Source organism: Natrix helvetica (assembly GCF_964273705.1).
Source record: "Natrix helvetica genome assembly, chromosome: 1".
Lineage (NCBI taxonomy): Eukaryota > Metazoa > Chordata > Lepidosauria > Squamata > Natricidae > Natrix > Natrix helvetica.
This window is the reverse complement of record NC_138548.1, coordinates 195,573,856-195,594,614: the sequence shown is the minus strand read 5'-3', so window position 1 is coordinate 195,594,614 and position 20,759 is coordinate 195,573,856. Positions and strand designations below refer to the sequence as shown.

Genomic DNA, 20,759 nt, shown 5'->3' with positions numbered 1-20,759 from the left:
ATGGCACACATAAATTATTCTGACAAACAATAATAGTCGGGTTAAAATAATGTGCTAAAAACCAAAGCCAAACAAACTTCACGGCAGTTTTGGATGTGATGTGAACCAAACCTGCCGGTATGTATGGCGTAAAGATCTGAGTAAGTGTACCCTAATCTACGGACATCAAATATAGTTTATAGATGGGAAGAGTAAAGAGACTATTTGCATAATACACTAAGTCATACTTTGCTTAAATATGTTTGTTGAATAAATCACAGTTGGCCAGATACATACTGCATGTAAATTTTAAAAAGCATGACTTAATGTCATGTTTGAACCAGTTCAAAAAAGAATATAGCAGCCCTAATTCAGATGATTTTAAATTTATGGAAAGTAACTTTTTTGCTGATTAGTGATTCTGGTAGCTTTACATAATATATCAGAGTCAGCTTACCGTCCAATACCGTTTTCTGGGAGACAGAAATTATCAGTGTAGAATAAGATTTTGGCTTAATAGGCCCTTGATGTAATCTGTTCTGGCATTTTTCTAACAAGCAAATATTCAACAGGTGATGTTTTTCTATACCTGCATGCCTGGGTTGGGGAAAGAAAGACTTGCTATGCAGGCATTCAAGGCACAGCAGAAAAATCCCATGAGAAAAAACCCAACCGGAAACAAGTCCGATAATTACATCTCCCTGTTTTATATAAGCATCCTTTCCAATTCTGAGCAAACAACCTGGACCACCTCGCACTATAAAAAATTTTTATTCCTTTCAATCATCCCATAGCTCTGCATGGATAATGATGATGCTGGGTGGGGATAATAGGAGCTATCCCCAAATAGCTCTACATGGCCCCAGGATGCTGGCGACAGAATATATTCTCATACTGTGGGAGGCTTGTACTCTTTCTGCACTACCATTCTCACAAACTGTCTTAAAGGAGAATGCAGGATGGAGGGAAGTTGCCAAAATGGGGCCAGCTGGCCCATCTCATACTGTGTGGATGAAATGTAAGATGATAGCTTGGGAAAAAGGCGATCAGAGAATTCATCCTGATAGAAGGGGCCTCAGATCATTCATGTTTAAATGTTTTATTTTAGATTTTTTAAAATCCCGCATTAATTATTTTTAAAAGTAATTCAAGGTGACGAACATACCTAATACCCCTCCTTCTTCCTGTTTTCTCCACAACAAGAATCCTGTGGGGTGGGGTGGGTTGGGCTTGGAGTGCGTGACTGGCCCAAAGTCCCCCCATTTGGCTTTCATGCCTAAAGTGGGAGATTAGAACTCAGAGTCTCCAGGCCTCTAGCCTGGCGTCTTAGCTGCTAGATCAAACTTGCTCTATGCAGAACCTGCCAAAGCATTTTAGACAAATGTTTACATTCCTTTAATTTATCCTCACCTCAAGACCTAGAATCCTCTTCGTGTATCTATTTTGGCCCAGAACTGCACTTTGCAATGAACAAGACTTACCATCAGAGGTGGTATTTGGCAGGTTCTGACCAGTTCTGGAGAACCGGAGAATGGAGTACTTCGGAGAACCGGGAAATACCACCTCTGACTGGCCCCTCCCCCATCTATTCTCCGCCTCCTGAGTCCCAGCTGATCAGGAGGAAATGGGGATTTTGCAGTAATCTTCCCCTGGAGTGGGGAGGGAATGAAGATTTTACAGTATCCTTCCCCTGCCACGCCCACCAAGCCACGCCCACCAAGCCACGCCCACAGAACTGGTAGTTAAAAAAATTGAATCTCACCACTGCTTACTGTACAGGTGGTCCTTGACTTACAACGGTTCATTTAGTGAACGTTCAAAGTTACAACTGCACTGAAAAAAGTGACATGACCATTTTTCACACATGATAGTTGCAGGATTCCCATAGTCATGTGATCAAAATTTGGACACTTGGCAATTATACAAATACAATACAATAGCAGAGTTGGAAGGGACCTTGGAGGTCTTCTAGTCCAACCCCCTGCCTTGGCAGGAGATCCTATACCATTTCAGACAAATGGCTATCCAACATCTTCTTAAAGACTTCCAGTGTTGGGGCATTCACAACTTCTGGAGGCAAGCTGTTCCACTGATTAATTGTTCTAACTGTCAGGAAATTTCTCCTCAGTTCTAAGTTATCCTCAGTTCTCAATTGACTCATTTTTATGACGGTTGCAGTGGGGTCATGTGATCACCTTTTGCAACTACTTATAAGCAAAATCAATGGGGAAGCCAGATTCACTTAACAATCGTGTTACTAACTTAACTGCAGTGATTCACTTAACAACTGTGGCGAGAGAAGTCATAAAATGGGGCAAAACTCACTTAACTGTCTCGCTTAGCAACAGAAATGTTGGGCTCAATTATGGCCGTAAGTCAAGGACTCCCTGTATTCTATAGAAATCTTGCAGATCTGACTTTCTGTGCTTGTGACCACTTGGAAAGATAATTTAAGGAGAGGAATCAAAGTTCTGTTCCCCATGATTTCAAACTCTAGAAATGTGATTTTTTTCCCCCCTTGCCCCGTGGGACTAGTGCATGAGTTGTACCATTTAGAATCTCAACTGTCTGTATAAGGATGTGACTCAGAATAATTTGAGGGGAAAAATAGAACGCAAGCGAATAATCAGACTGCCAATTGAGAAAGCTCAGACAAGCTGCCAAATGTGCATTTATGTGAAGGCTTATAGATGGAAATAACTTGGAGGAGAATAAAGGGCTCTTTGCAATACCACAGAATTAGGACATAGCTTTCTTTGCTCTGGGTTACAGAGAGAGTTGCCAGATGTGGCTTGTTTTAATGGCTGCTGTCCCATGTTATTGCAGCACATCATAACCTTGTAGGCTAAAATGGGAGCCTCTTCCAAAATGTTACAATTCCAAGAAGGCTATGGGACAGCTTTGATTACTTTTAAGAAAGAAAGAAAGAAAAAGAAAAAGCCAGAATGCTGTTGCAGATCACAAGTTTCTCAAACAGAAACAATAAAATAGGGACTCTATGCTGGATCAATTTAGTTTTTAAAAAGGCTCATTGTTTATATCTGTAAATGTTACCCATTGATTGGTTTCAAATTTTAATACAGATATTCTACTTTTTAGGATTACTGGCTTCTATAAATAGCTTACAGGTCACATAAATGGTATTTATTTTAATTACATGGTTCTGTATAGAACTCTTTCTTCAGGAAATTAGCAGTAATAGCTCTGGGGAGAGGGAAGGAAGCATTCCACAGAGTAGCTTATGTCTTACTCATCCCCTGTTTTATTCTTTTAGTTCAAGCTTAAAATGGATATGCTGTCCGTTAAAACTACCACCAAAGTTCTACCCCCCTCCTTCCACATATGTTTCTTGTGGGCCAGTTGGTAGGAACCCATTATCTAAGTCATACAGCCTGTATTGGCTCATCTCATTCTGTAGCCCAATGTTCAAGAAGCACTGGCTTTTTAGGGCCTTGCGAAAGGACAGAAGCCCCTAGGAGTTGTGGCAAATGCCATACATCAAATCCAAATGGGGACATCTGTGAATGCAGTCCCCCCTCCTCCATGGCCAACTGGATTTTTGTAAGGCAGATTATGGGAGTTTTATTACTGTACAGACCAGTGGTGGGTTTCCATTTTTTTACGACTGGTTTGCTTGCTCATGCGCAGAAGCATCTGGGCAGGTGGGCGGAGCCTCCCGCCACCGCCACTACCCCTGCCACTGCCATTACCGGTTCGCCTGAACCAGGCCGAACTGGGAGCAACCCCCCTCTGGTATAGACTAACATGACATCCAATAGCAACTGGATACTGAACGAGCGATCTATCATTAGATTGAGCATACTGGCTCAAGATTAAATATCAAGGCTACCTTTCCTGATGGCGGCCCACCATATCTCCCCCTGACCATCACTACAGAGATGTTACCGCAGACAGGTATATCGGTCCTTCCCGATTCTTTTCTCCTTGACTTGAAACAAAAGGCTTCCGTTCATTTTCCAATATTTTACTCAACTCTTCAGCAAACATCATGAACTTGCAGAATTTCCAAGCATAATTACTCCAGAGTAGAAATCCTGGAGGACATAGATTCAGGAGATGAAGTTCAATTGAGGGAAGGTTTGGTTAACAAATTAAATTGCAAACCTAGGCCGACCAATGTGCTTCAGCTAGATGATCAGTGGACATTTCAACCTAATCTATCTCGCCGATTAGTTGTTAATAATAAAAACAGAGTGGATGCATTCATGCTGTTTTATGCTTTTCTAAGAAGCGGACATAAGAGTAGGAAGTATCTTGATCGTTTTGGCTAGTAGTTTCCTGCAGAAGTCTTGCCCAGTGAACAAGGAAGACTGTAGCAAAGAATTGGGTTATCCGGAACTGCTTAGAAGTCCCCTCTGAAAACCAAATTCAGTTTCCTATCTCCTCCTCCATAGGCGCCATGCTCTGGCAAGCTGACATTAGAGGCCATCAGAAGCTCAGGTCATTGGTTATTCTGATAGGCTATTCTGCAACCGCTGTTCTTGGCTTGGGAACAAATAATCCAAAGCAGGATGTGAGGGATTCATCAGAGAAGTGAGTGCTGAAGTGGAAGAGGCCACGAGACTGGCAATTGGAACCAAAGCTTCTGACATGACCTCAGCCCCTTCTACCAAGAATTGAAGGGTTATTGGGAGACGATTCAGAGGCAATTTAACCCTTTTCTATTTGGATTTATAAGATTTTGCTATCCTACTGAGAAGAAACCAGCGCTGTCTGTAAGCTGAAAGCAGTCTTTTTGTGTGCTTTTTTTAAAAATGTCTCTGTGTTCAGTGGCAGCCAAGTCTTCTTCTGTGATTATGTGTGTGTTGAGTGAATGAAACCCAATTTGCTTGTGTAGCACAGCACTGAAAGGCAGAGAGGAGTTAGAAGCTAGACAGTTACACAAGTAATTGAGCATAATTAATATGATCTGTGTATCTTTATTAAAAGTAAAGATGGTAAGTGCAAGAGTCATCATCTGGAAACATCACATTTCTTAATGGATTTTGGCCACAATGGGGATTTCTAAAGCAGGATTTAATTGTGCAATCCCTCTGCCTCATTCACATATTTTTTAAATAGTATTTTCCATGGAAGTAAAGATGGAAGGAGGAAAGATAATAGCAACACAATGACCATATGGCACAACTGTTAAGTCTTGATTATCTTATTTGTGATTGGTAGAATAAACCACCATTGGCTTAGGCTGACCATGTCCCAATCACTTTCACTATGTTTATAACACATTAAGCCACACAATAGCCAAACACATTTTAATTTAGTTTGCAGTGCAAACCTAGCCCCTATAATTAATCAATGGGTCCGTATATCCAGTGAATCCAGACAATGCGGTTGAATAAAGGAAGGCTTGGTTGACTATGGGTAAGCATATTATTTGAACAAAGCCAGAAATGACCAAAATGATCATCACTATGGCAAAAGAGAGAGAGAGAGAGAGAGAATCTGCTGTACAATGGAAAGCCTTCACTTGACAAAACTGTGTGCTGATTAAAGGATATATTAATCGTTTGGGAGAGAGCACATTTCTGAACAGGGAAAGGGAAAGGGAAAGAAATGGTGGTGTATTTTGTCTGTGTGTTGGCTATAGGAATCCACATGATTTGCAAGTATTCTGCAGAAGAGATTGCATGAAGCAGGCCTGGGATATAATCATACGCCTGTTCTTTGGAGGGTGTGGTGAAGCAGAGATTGAAGTGCGCTATTAGCATTTATATGTCAGCTTTTGAGTGGTTCGTGATGTCTAAATTTTGGGAAGTGTTTGTAGGTGGCTTAGCAAGTGTGACTAAGTGAGTGAGTGACAAGATAACTTCTTAGTAACTAGTACCATTAAAGATCTTTAATAAATATTAATACAATGGTAAGAGAGTAACTTTGTGCAATGCTAATATTTCCTCTCCTAAAAATGAAACATTTATCCATGAAACAGTTGACTGACTTTGCGCAGTGCACCAAGCCATAGTAGCGATCTTTGCCCAACATGTATTTCTTTGGTAAATTTAACCACAGTATGGCTTCTTCACTTAAACCATTTGCCCTGGTTTATGAAAGACGCTGTAGCATAAGCCCAACCCTTTTGGCTATATCCACAAAATATAAAAAGCTAAAATGTAATTTAAAACATAGTCAATGAAGCTTGTTCAGTTTATGTCCTAGCATTTTATATGAACCCAACTAATTGTGGTTCATTCCATAAACTATCATTAAACAACATAACTTAAGACAATGTGTGAATCCAATAATGTCTCAAAACAACGTGATATGAGTTGTCTCTATAATGTTGATTAAAAATAAACAAATTCACACTTTTGAAAATGTAGACCTTAAAGATGTGTAAAACTGGGCAATCTCAGAAGACAATGATGTGAATAAATGGGAAAATGGGAGATGCAACTAGCCAAAATGCCTGGTTTTAGATCTGGCTCTCCTCTTTTTTGTGCTATCAAACGATTGAATATGTGAAAAGACACAGGATCAAAAAAGATTTTAAATGTGTTTAGAGAGAACAGGAAATACCCTGGATTCCTTTCCCTGGCTGGAAATTAATTCAGCAGCTCAGATCTAGAGAAGAGCTCTTACAGAGAAAAGATATATAGCTCTATTAAACATTGTTTCTGAAGATCCACCTTGGCCACTGTAGACCAGCAAGCCAAAATACATCTTCTGTCCCCTTTTCTGAGAGATCGGATGACTTAAAATTGGAGAGGGAGATGCTGGAATTGGGTCTCTTGGAAGGGAGACAAATGGATTTGGGAAAAGAAGAATCTAGAAAAGCCACAGAAACAGGGAGGATGGTCAGAGATACATTTGCTGGCTTGAGAATCCCTGGACATAGATGTGTCCTTGTTAAGTGAGCAGGCAGCAGCATCTAAGTATCCAACGGCAGAGAAATTTAAATGACTGGTATCATGTCCGGAATTAGAGACAGAAAAAGACATGGGTTTTTACACCAAAGTATATTTTTGATTTGAGCTTCCACAAACCTCCATTACAGTTATCCACAACTCCCACACCATTGCGAATTGTGGAAGAGCTTTTGTATGCAGCACCATCTTGCCTCCCATAGCCAATGATTATGACTACCAGATCTGGATTGCAAAACTCAGGAGGGCCACTAGATGACAAGCAAAGGCTGTACAGTTCCTTTTAACTCTATTTTAACCTCCTCCATATTTAACTGTACATATTTAATTTTTCTATTTATTGTATTCTGATGTATTCTTTGCATGGACTGTACACCGCCCCGAGTCCCTTTTGGGAGAGGGGGCGGTCTAGAAGCACAAAAATAATAAATTGGTTCTCTGTAACTCTTTGGAGTAATTGTCTGGATTTTGTTACGCAAACACACAAAACTCTAAACAGGCAATTCTCAACTTAACAACAGTTCGTTTAGTGACCATCCAAAGTTGCAATGACACTGAAAAAAGCAAGTTATGACTTTGTCACGCTTATGACCATTGCAGCATGGTCACATGATTAAAATTTAGACACTTAACAACTGACTCAGATTTATGACGGTTGCAGTTTACTAGGGTCGTGTGACCACTTTTTGTCACCTTTTGAAAGCAAAGTCAATGGGAAAGCCAGGTTCACTTGACAATCGTGCCACTAACTCAACAACAGCAGTGATTCACTTAACCAGTGTGACAAGAAAGGTTGTGAAATGGGGCAAAAATCATGTAACAAATGTCTCACTTAAAATTTCACAAAACAGAAATTTTGGGGCTCAATTGTGGCCAAAAGTGGAGGATTACCTGTATGTTCTGTGAATCTCACAAGTAGTCAGTACTGTCAATTTGCTTTGCAGAAACTGGAATTTGAACCAGATGCTACAGCTTACAAAACCTACCTGGCTATAGGTTAATTTCCATCTCTGGTCAATTCGTCAGATAGGATAGAAATGTTAGTGTGTGATTGTTGATTCTTTAGAGTGCAATACTTCAGTGTCTCATAGAAGCACTCAGAGATTTGATTCACACTATGTGCAATGCCGTGCTTAACTATGGGTTATTCAAAACTAGATTTCATCAGTTCTATACAACAATATATGCCATACGTTATAGTACTTAGGCTTATATACCACTTCACAGTGCTTTACAGCCCCCAACAATTTGAGTCCTCATTTTACCGACCTTGGAAGGATGGAAGGCTGAGTCAACCTTGAGCCTGATGAGATTTGCTCCCAAATTGCAGTCAGCAGAGGTAGCTGCAGAACTGCACTCTAACCACTGCGCCACCAGGGCTCATAAACTTAAAATTTGCCATAAACTATATTTTTAACACTATTGTATTTAGGGTCTCACGTGCACAAGAATAAAAACAGGTAAATTATAATATAATTTAGCGCAGTGTGTGAACCTAGATATTACTGTAGATCTAGAAGTGCAAAATGGGGCTCCTAAACTGCAAAGCTACTAAATAGCAATACCACAAATAGATGCACAAAATTCTAGTTCACAGCTTGCATCTAACCGTTGGGTAATATTTGCAATCTAGACCTGTAGTCCTAACATAAAAGTGCATTTATACAAAACACTTATAGTATTTTAGTATGTTAATGGGTTTTCAGTTTCTGCAAACCAGTTTTTATAACCTGAGTTTGTTTTTAGTAACTAAATCTCATCTAGCCAAACTTCCAAGAGTGGCCATTGTAGATTCATACAACCCTGTAAGCCAATAACTTTAGTTAAGGGATACATAATGGAATATAAGACAGTAGCATAAATATGCTTGTTAAACAAAGTAGAAAACAAATGGAAAAATTCAGCCTTACTCACAATTTGTCATTTTATGGATTCATGAGATATTGGGGAAAAGAAGGGAAACAACGCAGCTCTTGGCCAGAATAAACATAATTTACTCCTTAGCATGTAATGATAACTGGTTAAGGTTTATTTAATTAAGTATGATTAGATGAGGCATACCTTGACTTGTTGTGCAGTCCATATCAGTAAACTATAAGCTGTGTTAGTTTGCCATCCTTTCTGAAGTGCTTTTGAGCCAGTATTTGCCAGGGACAGTGTAAAGAACGTAATAGTGTTGCAGGATCAGACCAAGACCCATCCTAGTCCACCATTTTGTTTCTTGTGGGTTTCTGCGGCACTTACAAGTGATGTAGAAGACACTTGGTTCCCCTACAATTGATATTGGAAGCATATTTCTGAGACCCCGACTCTCGGAGGAGTCTTCATCCTAGCAGCTCTTGATTGACCATCTTTCTCTGAATTTATCCAAATCAGAGGCGGGTTGCTCCCGGTTCGGCCCGTATCAGCCGAACCAGTAGCGGTGGAGGGAGGCTCCGCCCACCCGCCTGGACACTTCTGCACATGTGCAGAAGCATCACGCAAGCACGCTGCGCACGGGGGGGGGGCACACTCGAACCAGTAGTAAAAAAATTGGCAACCCACCTCTGATCCAAACCCTTTAAACCCAACCTTGTTCGTGGCTAGCACCATCACATTTTGTGGCACTGAATGCCATAGTTACGGTAATTACCTAAAGATGGTAGCAGGATGGATCAGAGGGGAGTAAGTGAGCAAATGGTTCAGTGTGCAGAACTCAACAGAATTCCCCAGAGGCTGGGTTTGTGCAACATGCAAGCACAGAATATAGTTGATGAGTTTGTGGTTCAATGTATTCTTATAGTCATAATAACCAAAGCTATCATGGGATAGCTGAATCCTGAAAACCCAAACCAGGAAACCATTTTGGAGGATGATTTCTGATGCGTGAGAAAAATGTTCCACACAGCAGCAAAAGAAATCAAGATAGCTGCTTTAATATCATGATGGGGGGGGGGGGGAGCTGCTTTTCCTCATGTAGCTCCTGACTTGGCAAAAACCATGTTCTGTGCCTTTACATTGTTTAGACTGAGCACAGCTGTAGTGGTTTGCAAGCATATTTCAGAGTTTTTTTTTCTCCATCCTGTGTAGAACAGAAAATGGTGTGCGTTTGTGTGTGTATGTAAAGGCATTTTGTTACTTTTTTTTTGCTAGTTTTTATAATAAGCATCGGCTTTTATTTCTCTTCGGGTTGGGGAAATTAATTTGAAACATACACAAATATGATTTCAAGCCATACAATCCCTATCAAGCTCTGCTACCCACTGTTATTACTCTGTTTAATATTGGGAGCTGGTTTGAGGAAAAACAAGTCAAAACTGACAACAGGAGTCGAAAACATTTGAGAATTGTGAAATTTCATTGAAATACTTGAGAAAGAAAAATTCCAAGAGATTCTGATGTAGACACAAGTAAAAGTACTTAGTAAACATCTGATCTTGGCTTGTTTACAGTTTGAACCCTACTTGAAAGAGGAACCAAAAAAACCCATGCATATTATGAAAACTGCATGACTGCTTCAAGATTGAGAAATAAAGGAAGGGTTTAACATTTTGGAGAAGACTGGAAAGTTCAAAAAAGGAGAGAAGGATAAATTCCCAAATTCCAACTATGAGGCTAGAAATAAATGAATACATCCAAATGGATAAGTTGTGTATGTAAGCAAAACACCAGTATGATGGTTCAAGTGCTGGACTAGAAGTGGGGAGACCAGGTCCTACCACCACCACCACCACCACCACCACCACCACCACCCCCCCCCCCCCGGCCCCTTGGGCAGAGAAGCTGGTTGGGTAACTTTGGGCCAGTCAGTGGGAAGTTTAAAACCTACTAACCCACTGGACCAGCATGGTGGATTATGGTCCATATCCTACAATGAAGAGACCTTCCTCCTGCAGTGGGTTGATTTTGGCAGATAATAGTAATAATCTGCAGACACGCACAACATTAAAAATGTGCACTTCTTTTGAATGCTATCAGAGATCAAAGTTTGCCTTTTGCCCTACCCAAGGCTTAAAAAAAGGCGGTACTATACAGAGAAAGGAAGGGGGGAAAACCCAACCACCTCAAAGTAAACCGAGTTCAAAACGAGCTGATTTTTTTTTCTCTCCCAACAGCAGCTGTTAGCCCAACCCTCCATAAATTGCCAACACCTCTTTTTCAGACTTTTGTCAATATCCTCGCGGATAGCAGGGGGTGGCGGAGGGGGGAGCCCAATACTCTCCTCCTCGGGGAGGCGGTAAAAGCCAAGAGATATTCATGGCTGTGTGTGGCTAACGAAATCCCATTTCTATCCAGTTATAAGAAAGAAAAGCCAAAATCCGAAGAGCTGGGATTGAAATCCGCTTGCAAGCAGTCGGCTCTCAACGCCTGGCGCTGCAGTACGAAAAAGCCAACCCACTCAGCGAGGAGTCGGTGTGGAGAGAGAGCGGGAGGAGGAGGAGGAGGAGGAGAGGAGGAGGAAGCGAGGGGAGTGGGAGAGCGGAGGACTTAGCAGACGCTCCAACGTGGATAAGCTACAAGCTTTCTGATACATTCCTGCCTGGCCAGGGCGACACTTCCTGCAGGAGCTGTGCCGACTTGTTGCAAAGATCTGTCTTAGAAAGCAACGAAATCAATCCATTGGGTTCCTCGTCTCCTTCACGCGCCTTCCCCCACCCCGATCGCTTCCCCTTCCCGGCTCCAGCGACGTCCTAGTAGGTCGAATCCAGACCCTTTTTTGAAGGAAGTCGGGGCAATTTGATGGAGACTTCAAGCAGCCTGGCGTTTGGGGGGCGATCGCGGGGGGATTTTGGAGGGGACTGAAGAAGGGAGGGAGGGGGTGGCAGTGCAGACATGCAGAGAGCCAGCGTGATGGGGATGCCCAGTCCGGAACCCAGTGGATCATATTCCCAGCAATTCAAAGCCATGAGGTTCTCCTATCACATCGAAGGGGGAGCGACTACTTCGCCCCAAATCCGAGCTGGTAAGCGCCAGAGGACTGGGAAGGGTGTTTCTTGGGGCGAGGGCTTATGTGCTTTGAGTAACAAATAAAAGCAGCAGTTACTCCTTGACGCCGAGTGAAGACGGGTACAGTCGTATTGTAAAATAAATTGCTTGGTTTCGATAAGTCATATTTAGCAAAGGGAACTAACGCCTAATGGTTAAAGGCGGTAGCGCCTGTATCCCAGAAGGATCTCGGGTTTTCTTCTGCAGTTGGGGGAGCGGGATCCTACGTTAGAGCAATGAATCGAAGAAGACATTGTTTTCTTTGGAAAAAAAGAAATACGTGGAATCTGGCGAAGATTATTTGGGCGCCTGTAACGCGAAAGCTAAAGATAAAAGCGCGCGGTGGAATTTCATTTTCGTAATTTGTAGCAGCTTCGAATTAAAGTAGATTTTTAAAAAAGTGGTGTGAGGAGGGGATTTTTCTTTCCTTATGCTGGGGAGGGAGCAAAAGCAATGCTGTGATTAAAATAATTCCATCGTTGTAGGTAGTGGGGTTAAAAAATGAGACCTTCCGTTTTAGGCTCCTGCCCCAAAGTGCTTACAATAGGAGTGTGGCTCCTGCTTCTCCTGTATCCTATTTTCCACTTCCTCTTAGGGTAGTTAGCCTGCCCTTTCATTCTGAAAGTTTCCCCCTCCCCTATTTTTTTCTTTCTTTCTTTCTTTCTTTTTTTTTACAATCCTGCCATTTTGCTTTTCAAATCCCTAAAACTGCAGGCAGCTTTCGGAACAAAGAGACACGGCAGTTAAATTGAAATGGAGGAGGTTCAGAAAAGAAATGTTTGCAGGAATATTAGCTTCAGCACTCTTTAATCCCAGGATTATTTTTAACACTGCTGAGGGAAAACAGAACTGCTTTGATTTCAAATGCAATTCATTTATCTCCCCTCTTCCACCCTTTCACAGGCAATTAGCTATCACTTCCATAGCCAGACAATTGAACTTGGTACTATTGAATGATCTTGGAGACAACTTGTTGCCACAATTTCTATATGTGGAATATTTATATTGGGATTATGTAAATTGAATCCGTGGAACTCCTTGCCACTTTGTTCTCTGGCTGTGTTCAACTGTTGAACTGTAAAAAGCCAGTCACAGTGTAGTGAAAGTATTGTGACAAGACAACTGTATTGCTAATTTGTGGTTTAGCCATACGAATGCAGAAAACTTGGTTAAATGAGTAAACCATGGATTAGCATCCATGCAAACAAATGCAGAAACATTCAGAGCTTTTAACCAGGTTGAAAGCTTACAGAAAGAATTAATCATATGTACTGTACAGTAGTTAGCTTAATGGAATTTTTATGCTGTATCTTCTGGGTCAGATACCAAACTGCTCCCAATCAAGGTGCAAATGTGCAGGTTGGTGTCTTTTTTCTCCCCACACCTCCATTGATGTGAAGAATCTCACAGGAGATATTGACACATTTGAGTCACCCTTGCAAGTCTGATATTCTTAGAAGCATTGTGTAGCCCGCGAAAAGCTGTGAAACACACATAGGCATATCTCAGGTACAGAAAATGTGACTTGAGAATAAGGTATCTTGCCTCTCTCTCTCCCCTCTCCCTTCTTCATAATAATTGGGGTAGGGAACCTACACCAGCCTTGCTTTAAAGCATTCTTGATTATGATACCAGGCATCAGGCCTTAACAGAGACAGTACTTCATCCTGGCTAGAAATGAATGGAGGCCTACAGAGTTGGCTTCAGAGCATAACTCTTTAAGGTGGTGGTGGTGGTGGGGAGAGATGAAATGGGATACACAAGTGGAGCCTTTCTGGCCCTGGTTTTCCCTGAGATGGGGCAAACCTTTTCCATCTCCGCCCCTTTCCTTTGTTGATTCAGACCACAGTAAGCTTTGTGTCTTTCTCTTTTTCCCCCTCCCCCTGTGCCTCAACCAACACCTGGCAAGACTGCAAAGGCAATGGGACGGGTCCTGCCACTGTGGAGAGAAACCATGCAAATTCAACAAGCTTTTCATCTATAAAGCCAACCCAGCTTGGATTAAGACCCTGGTTTGCTCCTTCCAATGTTAACCAATACATAATCTCTAGTACTGCAACAACAGCAGCTACTCTATTCTCTCCATTCCCTCTTTTTTAATCCTTCCAGATCACGATTTAGCTAGTAGGCTCTTCTTTTGTTTTGTTTTTTTTGGGCTGAGGGAAAAACAACAACCCAGGAATCTCAGCTTTCCCCACTGAGCTTTGAAATTGTAGACCTTTTTCCTTCAGCAACCAATGGGCTGAAGACATAAAGCTGCCATAAATAAGACTGTGGTGTTGGTTGCCCTCAGTGATCTAGGCCCAAATTGCTGGGTGGCAGTGTAGTGTTGTAAGTTCTACGTAGTTGCAAACAGAAGGGTCCTTATAGCTGGGGGAGAATGGGGGATCTGTTGGTGTTCTTCTGTCCCTCACTTTCACCCCTCAGGCTATTGACACTAGGTGCATTCTCCACTGTTTTACGAAGGCTAAATGATGATAATGATTAAAGAGATCTTAAGCAGGTCTGTTCACTTCAACTGGAACCCAGCTTAAAGATTCTGCCTAAATGTGCATTGGTTCCTTTTTGCAGTCCAGGTTTTCAGCCACAAAGGAAGCCTTGGTTTGTTGCTTCTACAAGGAGGGGGTAGCTGACTGGCATGGCTGGGATGCAAAATGTCTTGCTTAACAGGAAGTGTGTTGGAAATCTTGTGCTCTTTAGGAGCTAGTCCAGATTGTCCCAACTTGGCACCCTCCAGATGTGTTTGCTCTCCCAGACCCGGTGGCTGCATTGGTTGACGTGTGAAGTGCTGTAGTACATGTAGAGCAGTTTGGGAGGTGATCAACTCTGCAAAAAACCAGGAATGTTGTGAGAGACACAGGACATTTGCTGCATGGAATTGGCAAATGAAGTTGTAAGAAGACAATTTACAACGGGGAAGGGCCAGCTGTATAAGTAATGATTGTTTATAGGCTTTTTTACATTCCTGCAGGAGCAACTGACTGCTGTTTGATTAGGTGCTGCTAACCATCTTTGTCTCTTGACTCGACTCTTTCCCCCCCATTCCAGTATCAGTAGCTGCATTTCTGATCTCCTCTCTTATCCTCCTTTCTTACAAAGCTTTGAGGAACTGCTTGGTTGACATAAAAACAAAGCCACATCCTGGCTCCAGGCAAAGCCGCAGGGGGACTATCTGGGGGCCAGAGCCTGGTTTAGGATGAGGCCAAAAGGCCCAGGCCTTCTAGCTCCTGCTGTGGAGATGCATGTGGGCTGAAGAACAGTTGGCTCAAAGGAAGGGACACGTCTAAGGAGCTTTCTAAGAAAAAAAGGGGAGAAAAAAATGCTTACCTTGTTGCTCATCTCTAATATTTTCTCTGATCTTCAAGCGGATGAAAACAAAAATCGATGGGAAAAGAAAATCTGCTCGCAGCCCTAAAAAAAGTCCCATGTTTATTTAAAAATGCATAGTTTGATGATGAGAACACCCCAGAGTTTTAAATCAAACTTAAATATGTGTGTTTCAGCAGTCCAGCTAATGCCTCATGTAAGTGAACTGAGGTGTATCAAGAAATGTGGGATTAAATTTTAATTGAATAATGCTGAGGCTGAAATCTTGTAGTTACCTGTGAAGGGTATAAGTTAAAGAGGGCTTTGCTTTTGAAGAGAGGGAAGTAGGTTTGTGATGCAGTCAGTGCTATTGTTTTTAATCATGATTGAGTTCACATAATATACTGGGTCCCCAACCAATGAAAACAAAGGTTGACTTAATGTGCTGTGTGAACCTTGCCAGTACTGGTTTATTCAGGGAACCATTTTTAAATGAGCAACGGCTTTGTATTTTTATGAATTGAATCATATTTATTCTTGTATGGCATTATAATTATTTGTCCCGCTATAAACAACCAGTACCAGTTAGTCCCGCTGTCCCAGAGATTAACTAAGAGCCTGCTCAATTATAAACCCATATTAAATATTGCAGTCACTTTAGTGGAAGTAGTGATCGAGGTAAGTTCCTAGGTTTTATTGAAGTATTGAGAATCTAACTGGTGCTTTAATCAAGCATTATGATTGACTGTTGTGTAAGCTGAACCAAAAAGCCTGCATTCCAGATCTGGGAGCAGTACCACTAATGTAGTTTGTTTGATCTTCGTTGCGTGTGCTGTGAGAAAGTAGCTACTTCTGGAATGATGAACCACTAGACAAATCATGGTTTGATGTGATATGTAAACCAGTCTGTAAGACTGTTTTGGAAATGCCTAGAGGGGTTTGGGGTACCATTGAGTAAGCAGGCAGGCCTCACCTATGGGCCACATTTTATTTATAGACTTTTCTTGAAATTAATGGGAGCTTCCATCATTTTCCATGGGGAGGTGCAAGAGAATTCCTTTTGAACTTTGCTTTGATTGATTAGTGAGATGTGTGTTTTTCTACCTTAAAAAAGCCAAAGCACTTGAGCTCGTCCAGATGGGTACCGAGGGGCATCAAGGAACTCTTGAGTAGAAAATAGAGGGTACCTCTGGGAACTGCTGCTGTCTTTCCATGCCTACAGTCTGATCTGGCTGGCCCCACCATTTTTTCCATGCATCTGGGTGAGAAGCGCTATTTTTAGAAAGAGGCCGGGCTGGGGAACTCGGGGGCTGTAGTTCACTGTGTCAACGGCAGCTGCCAGTTTCAGCATGGGGAGGGAAGGAAATTTGGTCTAAGACTTGGGAAACATTTCCTAGGCTGAAAGGAAAAGATTGTTGAGGAACAGTACACCTTGTTTGTTAACAACATAGAGTCCCTGGGTCAACAAATAAAACGTACCAATCACGATGCCCAGGATGTGTCACTGTAACATCCCACTGGCACTGCAGCTATGCTGAGAGACCGTTATCCCACCTCCTAATGTGGTTGCAAGAAATTGGGAATAACTTTGCCTGAGCTTTCCCCTTTTAAATTGTATGACGTCAGAAGACTAGGAATTGGCAGAAGAAATACTATTCAGGAGACGCATATTTAAATTGTGCAACCGACAAATAATGTTCGGAAGCAGCCACTGCCTCAGATGTTTGCGCGCAGAGTCCATATCAATGGTTGCTATCCTCACCTGAAAGACCCCTGATCAATTCCTGGACAAGGCTCCTATGTTTAATAAGAATTAATAAGCTAATTGCAAACTATACAAAAATACAATACTGCACCATCTATACTTCTAGATCCTGTAAAGATTTGGACGGTATGAGGACGAGGTGGGGGGGGGGGGGAGGAAAATAATGATGGGAAATAATAACTGTTGTTTCCATAATCCAGCTTGAAAATAATTCAGATATTTTGAGGGAAAGACTAGACTAGACAAATGGAAGAAATGCAAGATGTAGAGCTGAAGATAAGAAGCCAGGGTTTTGGCAAAGGTAAAACTCCCATACAGAATAGAGAAAGTTGTTTAGGAAAGGATAGGATACATAACAAGAATTGGCACAGCATCATCAGTTGGTTCATGTAAGTATTGCAGATGGCAAATAAACTGTGCCCAAGAGAGGCTAGCTCAGCGATGGCAAACCTTTTCAGCACTGCAACGTCATGGGTGAACATGCATGCACTCGTCAGGGCCACACTCCAGAAAAGCCAAACCTCTGGGTTCTAACATGCATGTGCGCCTGGCAATCAGCTGGCAGGTGGGCATGCGCATGCTGGTTTTCGGCACTGCCGTGTGTGCAAAGGGGTCACACTCTGGAAAAGTGGACCTTCCAGATTCTGGTGCACATGCAAAATCCAACAATCAGCTGGCCAGTGTGCATGGGCACACTGGTTTTTGGCACTGCCACGTGCACAAAGGACAGCAAATTATTGCATGCACATGCACGCCAGAAACCCATAGCACAAACAGGCAAGGCCACGGTGGGCAAGTGCACCGTAGCCAGCTGCTCTTCTGGTTTCCGGCATGTGCATGAGCATCAGCCAGCTGGTCTTCATGCGTGCCGGAGCTCTGGAAACCCGAAAACCAGCTGGCTGGTGCATGCATGCACCTGGTCTTTGGGCTTCTACTGTGTGCATGCATGCCGGCCAGCTGGTCTTCAGGTTTTTGGTGCTCTGGCGCATGTGCGCATATGGGTGCATTCCAGTTTGGGCACTCAGTGCCGAAAAGGTTCATCATCACTGCCCTATGTGATCTGTTTGCTTTTGGTTTAATATGCTGTGCAAACATAGCCAACTGTGATTCAGTTCACCATGGTTAAGCAAACCTTTGTTTAGTGTGATTGGTTTCTCTGTCCACCCATTATCCCAATCTGACCTTCACCTTCCCAACTAATTGCTCACGTAGATCAGCTGACTTGGTATGGGCGTGTGACTTGGGGCCAGAAAAAGATAGTTTGATGCTGCCCATTCTGTCACTCAAATTATGCACTTTACTAGTGTATACCTGGACTTAATATATGTGGAGGGCAACAACAGATCCTGTCCTTGAGATAAATAAATGGAGAAGACTTTTGTGTCTACCGCATCACTAGGGTCAGGTGGTACCAGAATTAAAGTAGGTTAGGGTGTGTGTGACTCTTCTTGCTGCCTGTTCCACCCACATTTCATTTTAGTGCCCCACTGTTATTTTAGGGAGGTCATGGCACAGCATATCTAGTGTTTCACCAATGGGGAAGGACATCTACCAAATACTACAGCCATTCAGCCACTGGAATGTCAACATAATCTTGTGCTTGACACATACATGTTCTTGACATTCATCTTTTCATACCCTTCTCTCCCCATTGTTCTGTTCCTTCTGTTGTTTTACTCTGCCTTGCTGCCCCACAGATCTTATATTGCTCTGATTAGAGATCGGTGAACTCTACTAAAGCACCTTTGGGGGATGCTGATCCTTGCAGCACTAAAATAGCATTTCATAGTGTAATCAAAAACGATGGCTAATGAAATGGAAGTCATTTTGTATATATTACATTGGGGCAGGCAATGGGGGAATGGTGACTTTGAAAGAAACAGAAGCACAGCCAATCAAACTGGCTAACAGAGATGTCTGCTCTCTAGTGAGCTAGGAAACCGGAATTCCCACTGTTTCTAATAATTGCTTATATTTTAATCCATGTTTCATTAAGCCATTTTTTTCTTGCCTTTTTACTGTATTTCCTGAACTGCAAAGGGTTAATTCCCCCTCCAAAAACACACATACAGAGAGAGAGACACACACACACACACACAAGCAGGGTGAGGGCAGGATACATCCTGCTGCACCACCCACATTTGGCCTCTCCTCCCTCCTCCCTCCTTCCAACTTTTTTTCCTTTTGCAGAACCCTTAATGCCTTCCATATGGGCCCATCGGGTGTACAGAAGCTTCCAATAGGCCTGGGGCGATGGTTGTTGGTGGGATGGTCAGGCAAAGAATCCTGCGTGGCCTCAACCAGCACCCACTCCAGCTTCCTTAAACTGCTTTCACAGCATTTCTTGCTTTTTTGCATTGTAACCCTGGCCAGGAAGGGGGAAAGCAGGGGGAGGGGGGCACACTGCAATGCAAGCCGATAATATGGATTGTGACTGTTGCTTGCCCCCATTAAGTCGTGCTTATCAAGGGTAAATTGCAGGATTCTTTTTATATGCTCAAGATTTTATGTAGTAATTCATCTATGAGTGGATGAACCCCTGGGTCGGCAGGGATTTCGGATACTCTTTTTGGATGGGAACAGAGGGCAGAAGAGCCGTCTGCATAGCCATGGCAGAGTTAACTGATTTCCTTGCCGATACTGGTGGCCTATCTGGCTCTTAACTGAATGGGCTGCATGGCTTCCTTCTTTCCAAGATCTAAGAGCTCCCATGTGTTTACTGGCTAGTAGAATTTAGAAAGCCAGATTGCCATCTTGTCCCTTGTTCCTGTTTGGAATCACTGCTCTATAATTTTTGGAAACAGGCCTTTAATTTTCTGCAAGCTGGACATGGTTTGGGAGAAAATGAGAAAGGGAGGCTTTTAGGGTGGAGTTAGGAGGTAGCCTGCAACCAGTTCAGATTTTTAAGTAAAAGGAGAGATTGCCAAGGACTGATGCCCAGTTCTGAATTGTCTCTCTCTTGAATTGAGCTCTCTTGAAGAGTGAGAAAAGCCTCCAAATCTATTTTTTTTAAAGTCAGCTCAATCTTTGGGCCCAGATTTGCATCACCTCCATTTTGGCAGAATGATGCCTTACAACAGCTGTGATTTGTGAACTCTTATTGCCCAAATATGGTCCATTTGCAAAATGTTTTCCGTCCTCATTGTGCCGGCTCTGTGTATGTGTCTGTTTGGGCTATATTGTGAACAAACGTCTTAATGCTGTTAAACCATCTGCCTACAGAAAGGCTCAATAGAAATTCTCCAATTGCATATTAATGGATGGTGTTAATATTCTACTCCATATTTGTGGTAGTGTAGTTGAAGCACGAAGGGTTGATTATGTTCCCCATTAACAGAGTGGGGAAGAAGACAGCAACAGACCCTTGGCAGTGGGCTTTCCTCCCATCCTGAAGACAGAAGGAAAGCAGGAAACCACGGCCTGACAGTGGTCCTTTTGTTATATCTTGAAGATGAGGCCAACAATATTGCTGTCCTTGCACGGGGCGGGGGACCAGTTTCTGCTGCTGCTATGGGGGAATGAGTAGTCATAAATTAACAAGCGGTAAACATCTCACTTTGTTCATCATCTTAAAGTTCCTATGTATCTCCATGTTACATAGATTTTGACCCATGCTTAGTTGTCCTTCTATTGTCATATTCACTCAATTCACAACTCAATTTAATTATCATGTTAAAAAGGTACATCACAAGCTTCTGCTTTACAAGTTCCCCATATCAATTTCATATTTATCCATATTCCATATATTTTAACTTTTACTTAGTTATCTTTCTATTATCATGTTCAACCAGATAGCAACTCCATTTTATTATCATGTTTAGGAATAAAGCCCTTATCTTAACTTTTTATTTTCCCATATAGTA

General features: G+C 42.3%; 2 protein-coding genes across 3 annotated transcripts in view; one reads left to right on the top strand and one right to left on the bottom strand.

The window, feature by feature from the left end:
- The window catches only part of FGD1 (FYVE, RhoGEF and PH domain containing 1), a 72,315-nt gene that overhangs the window by 1,562 nt on the left and 49,994 nt on the right, over positions 1 to 20,759 (top strand). The window contains exon 1 of one of the 2 annotated variants that reach the window (XM_081941788.1): positions 11,012 to 11,802. The exons of the other annotated variant lie outside the window; for it this stretch is intronic. Within the exon in view, the coding sequence (XP_081797914.1) occupies positions 11,673 to 11,802 (130 nt within the window). The 5' untranslated portion in view covers positions 11,012 to 11,672. Of the gene's footprint in view, positions 1 to 11,011; positions 11,803 to 20,759 lie in introns of those variants that run through there. 2 annotated transcript variants of the gene reach the window in all.
- GNL3L (G protein nucleolar 3 like) overlaps positions 1 to 20,759 on the bottom strand; it is a 45,557-nt gene that overhangs the window by 21,219 nt on the left and 3,579 nt on the right. The gene's annotated exons all lie outside the window — the stretch shown is intronic.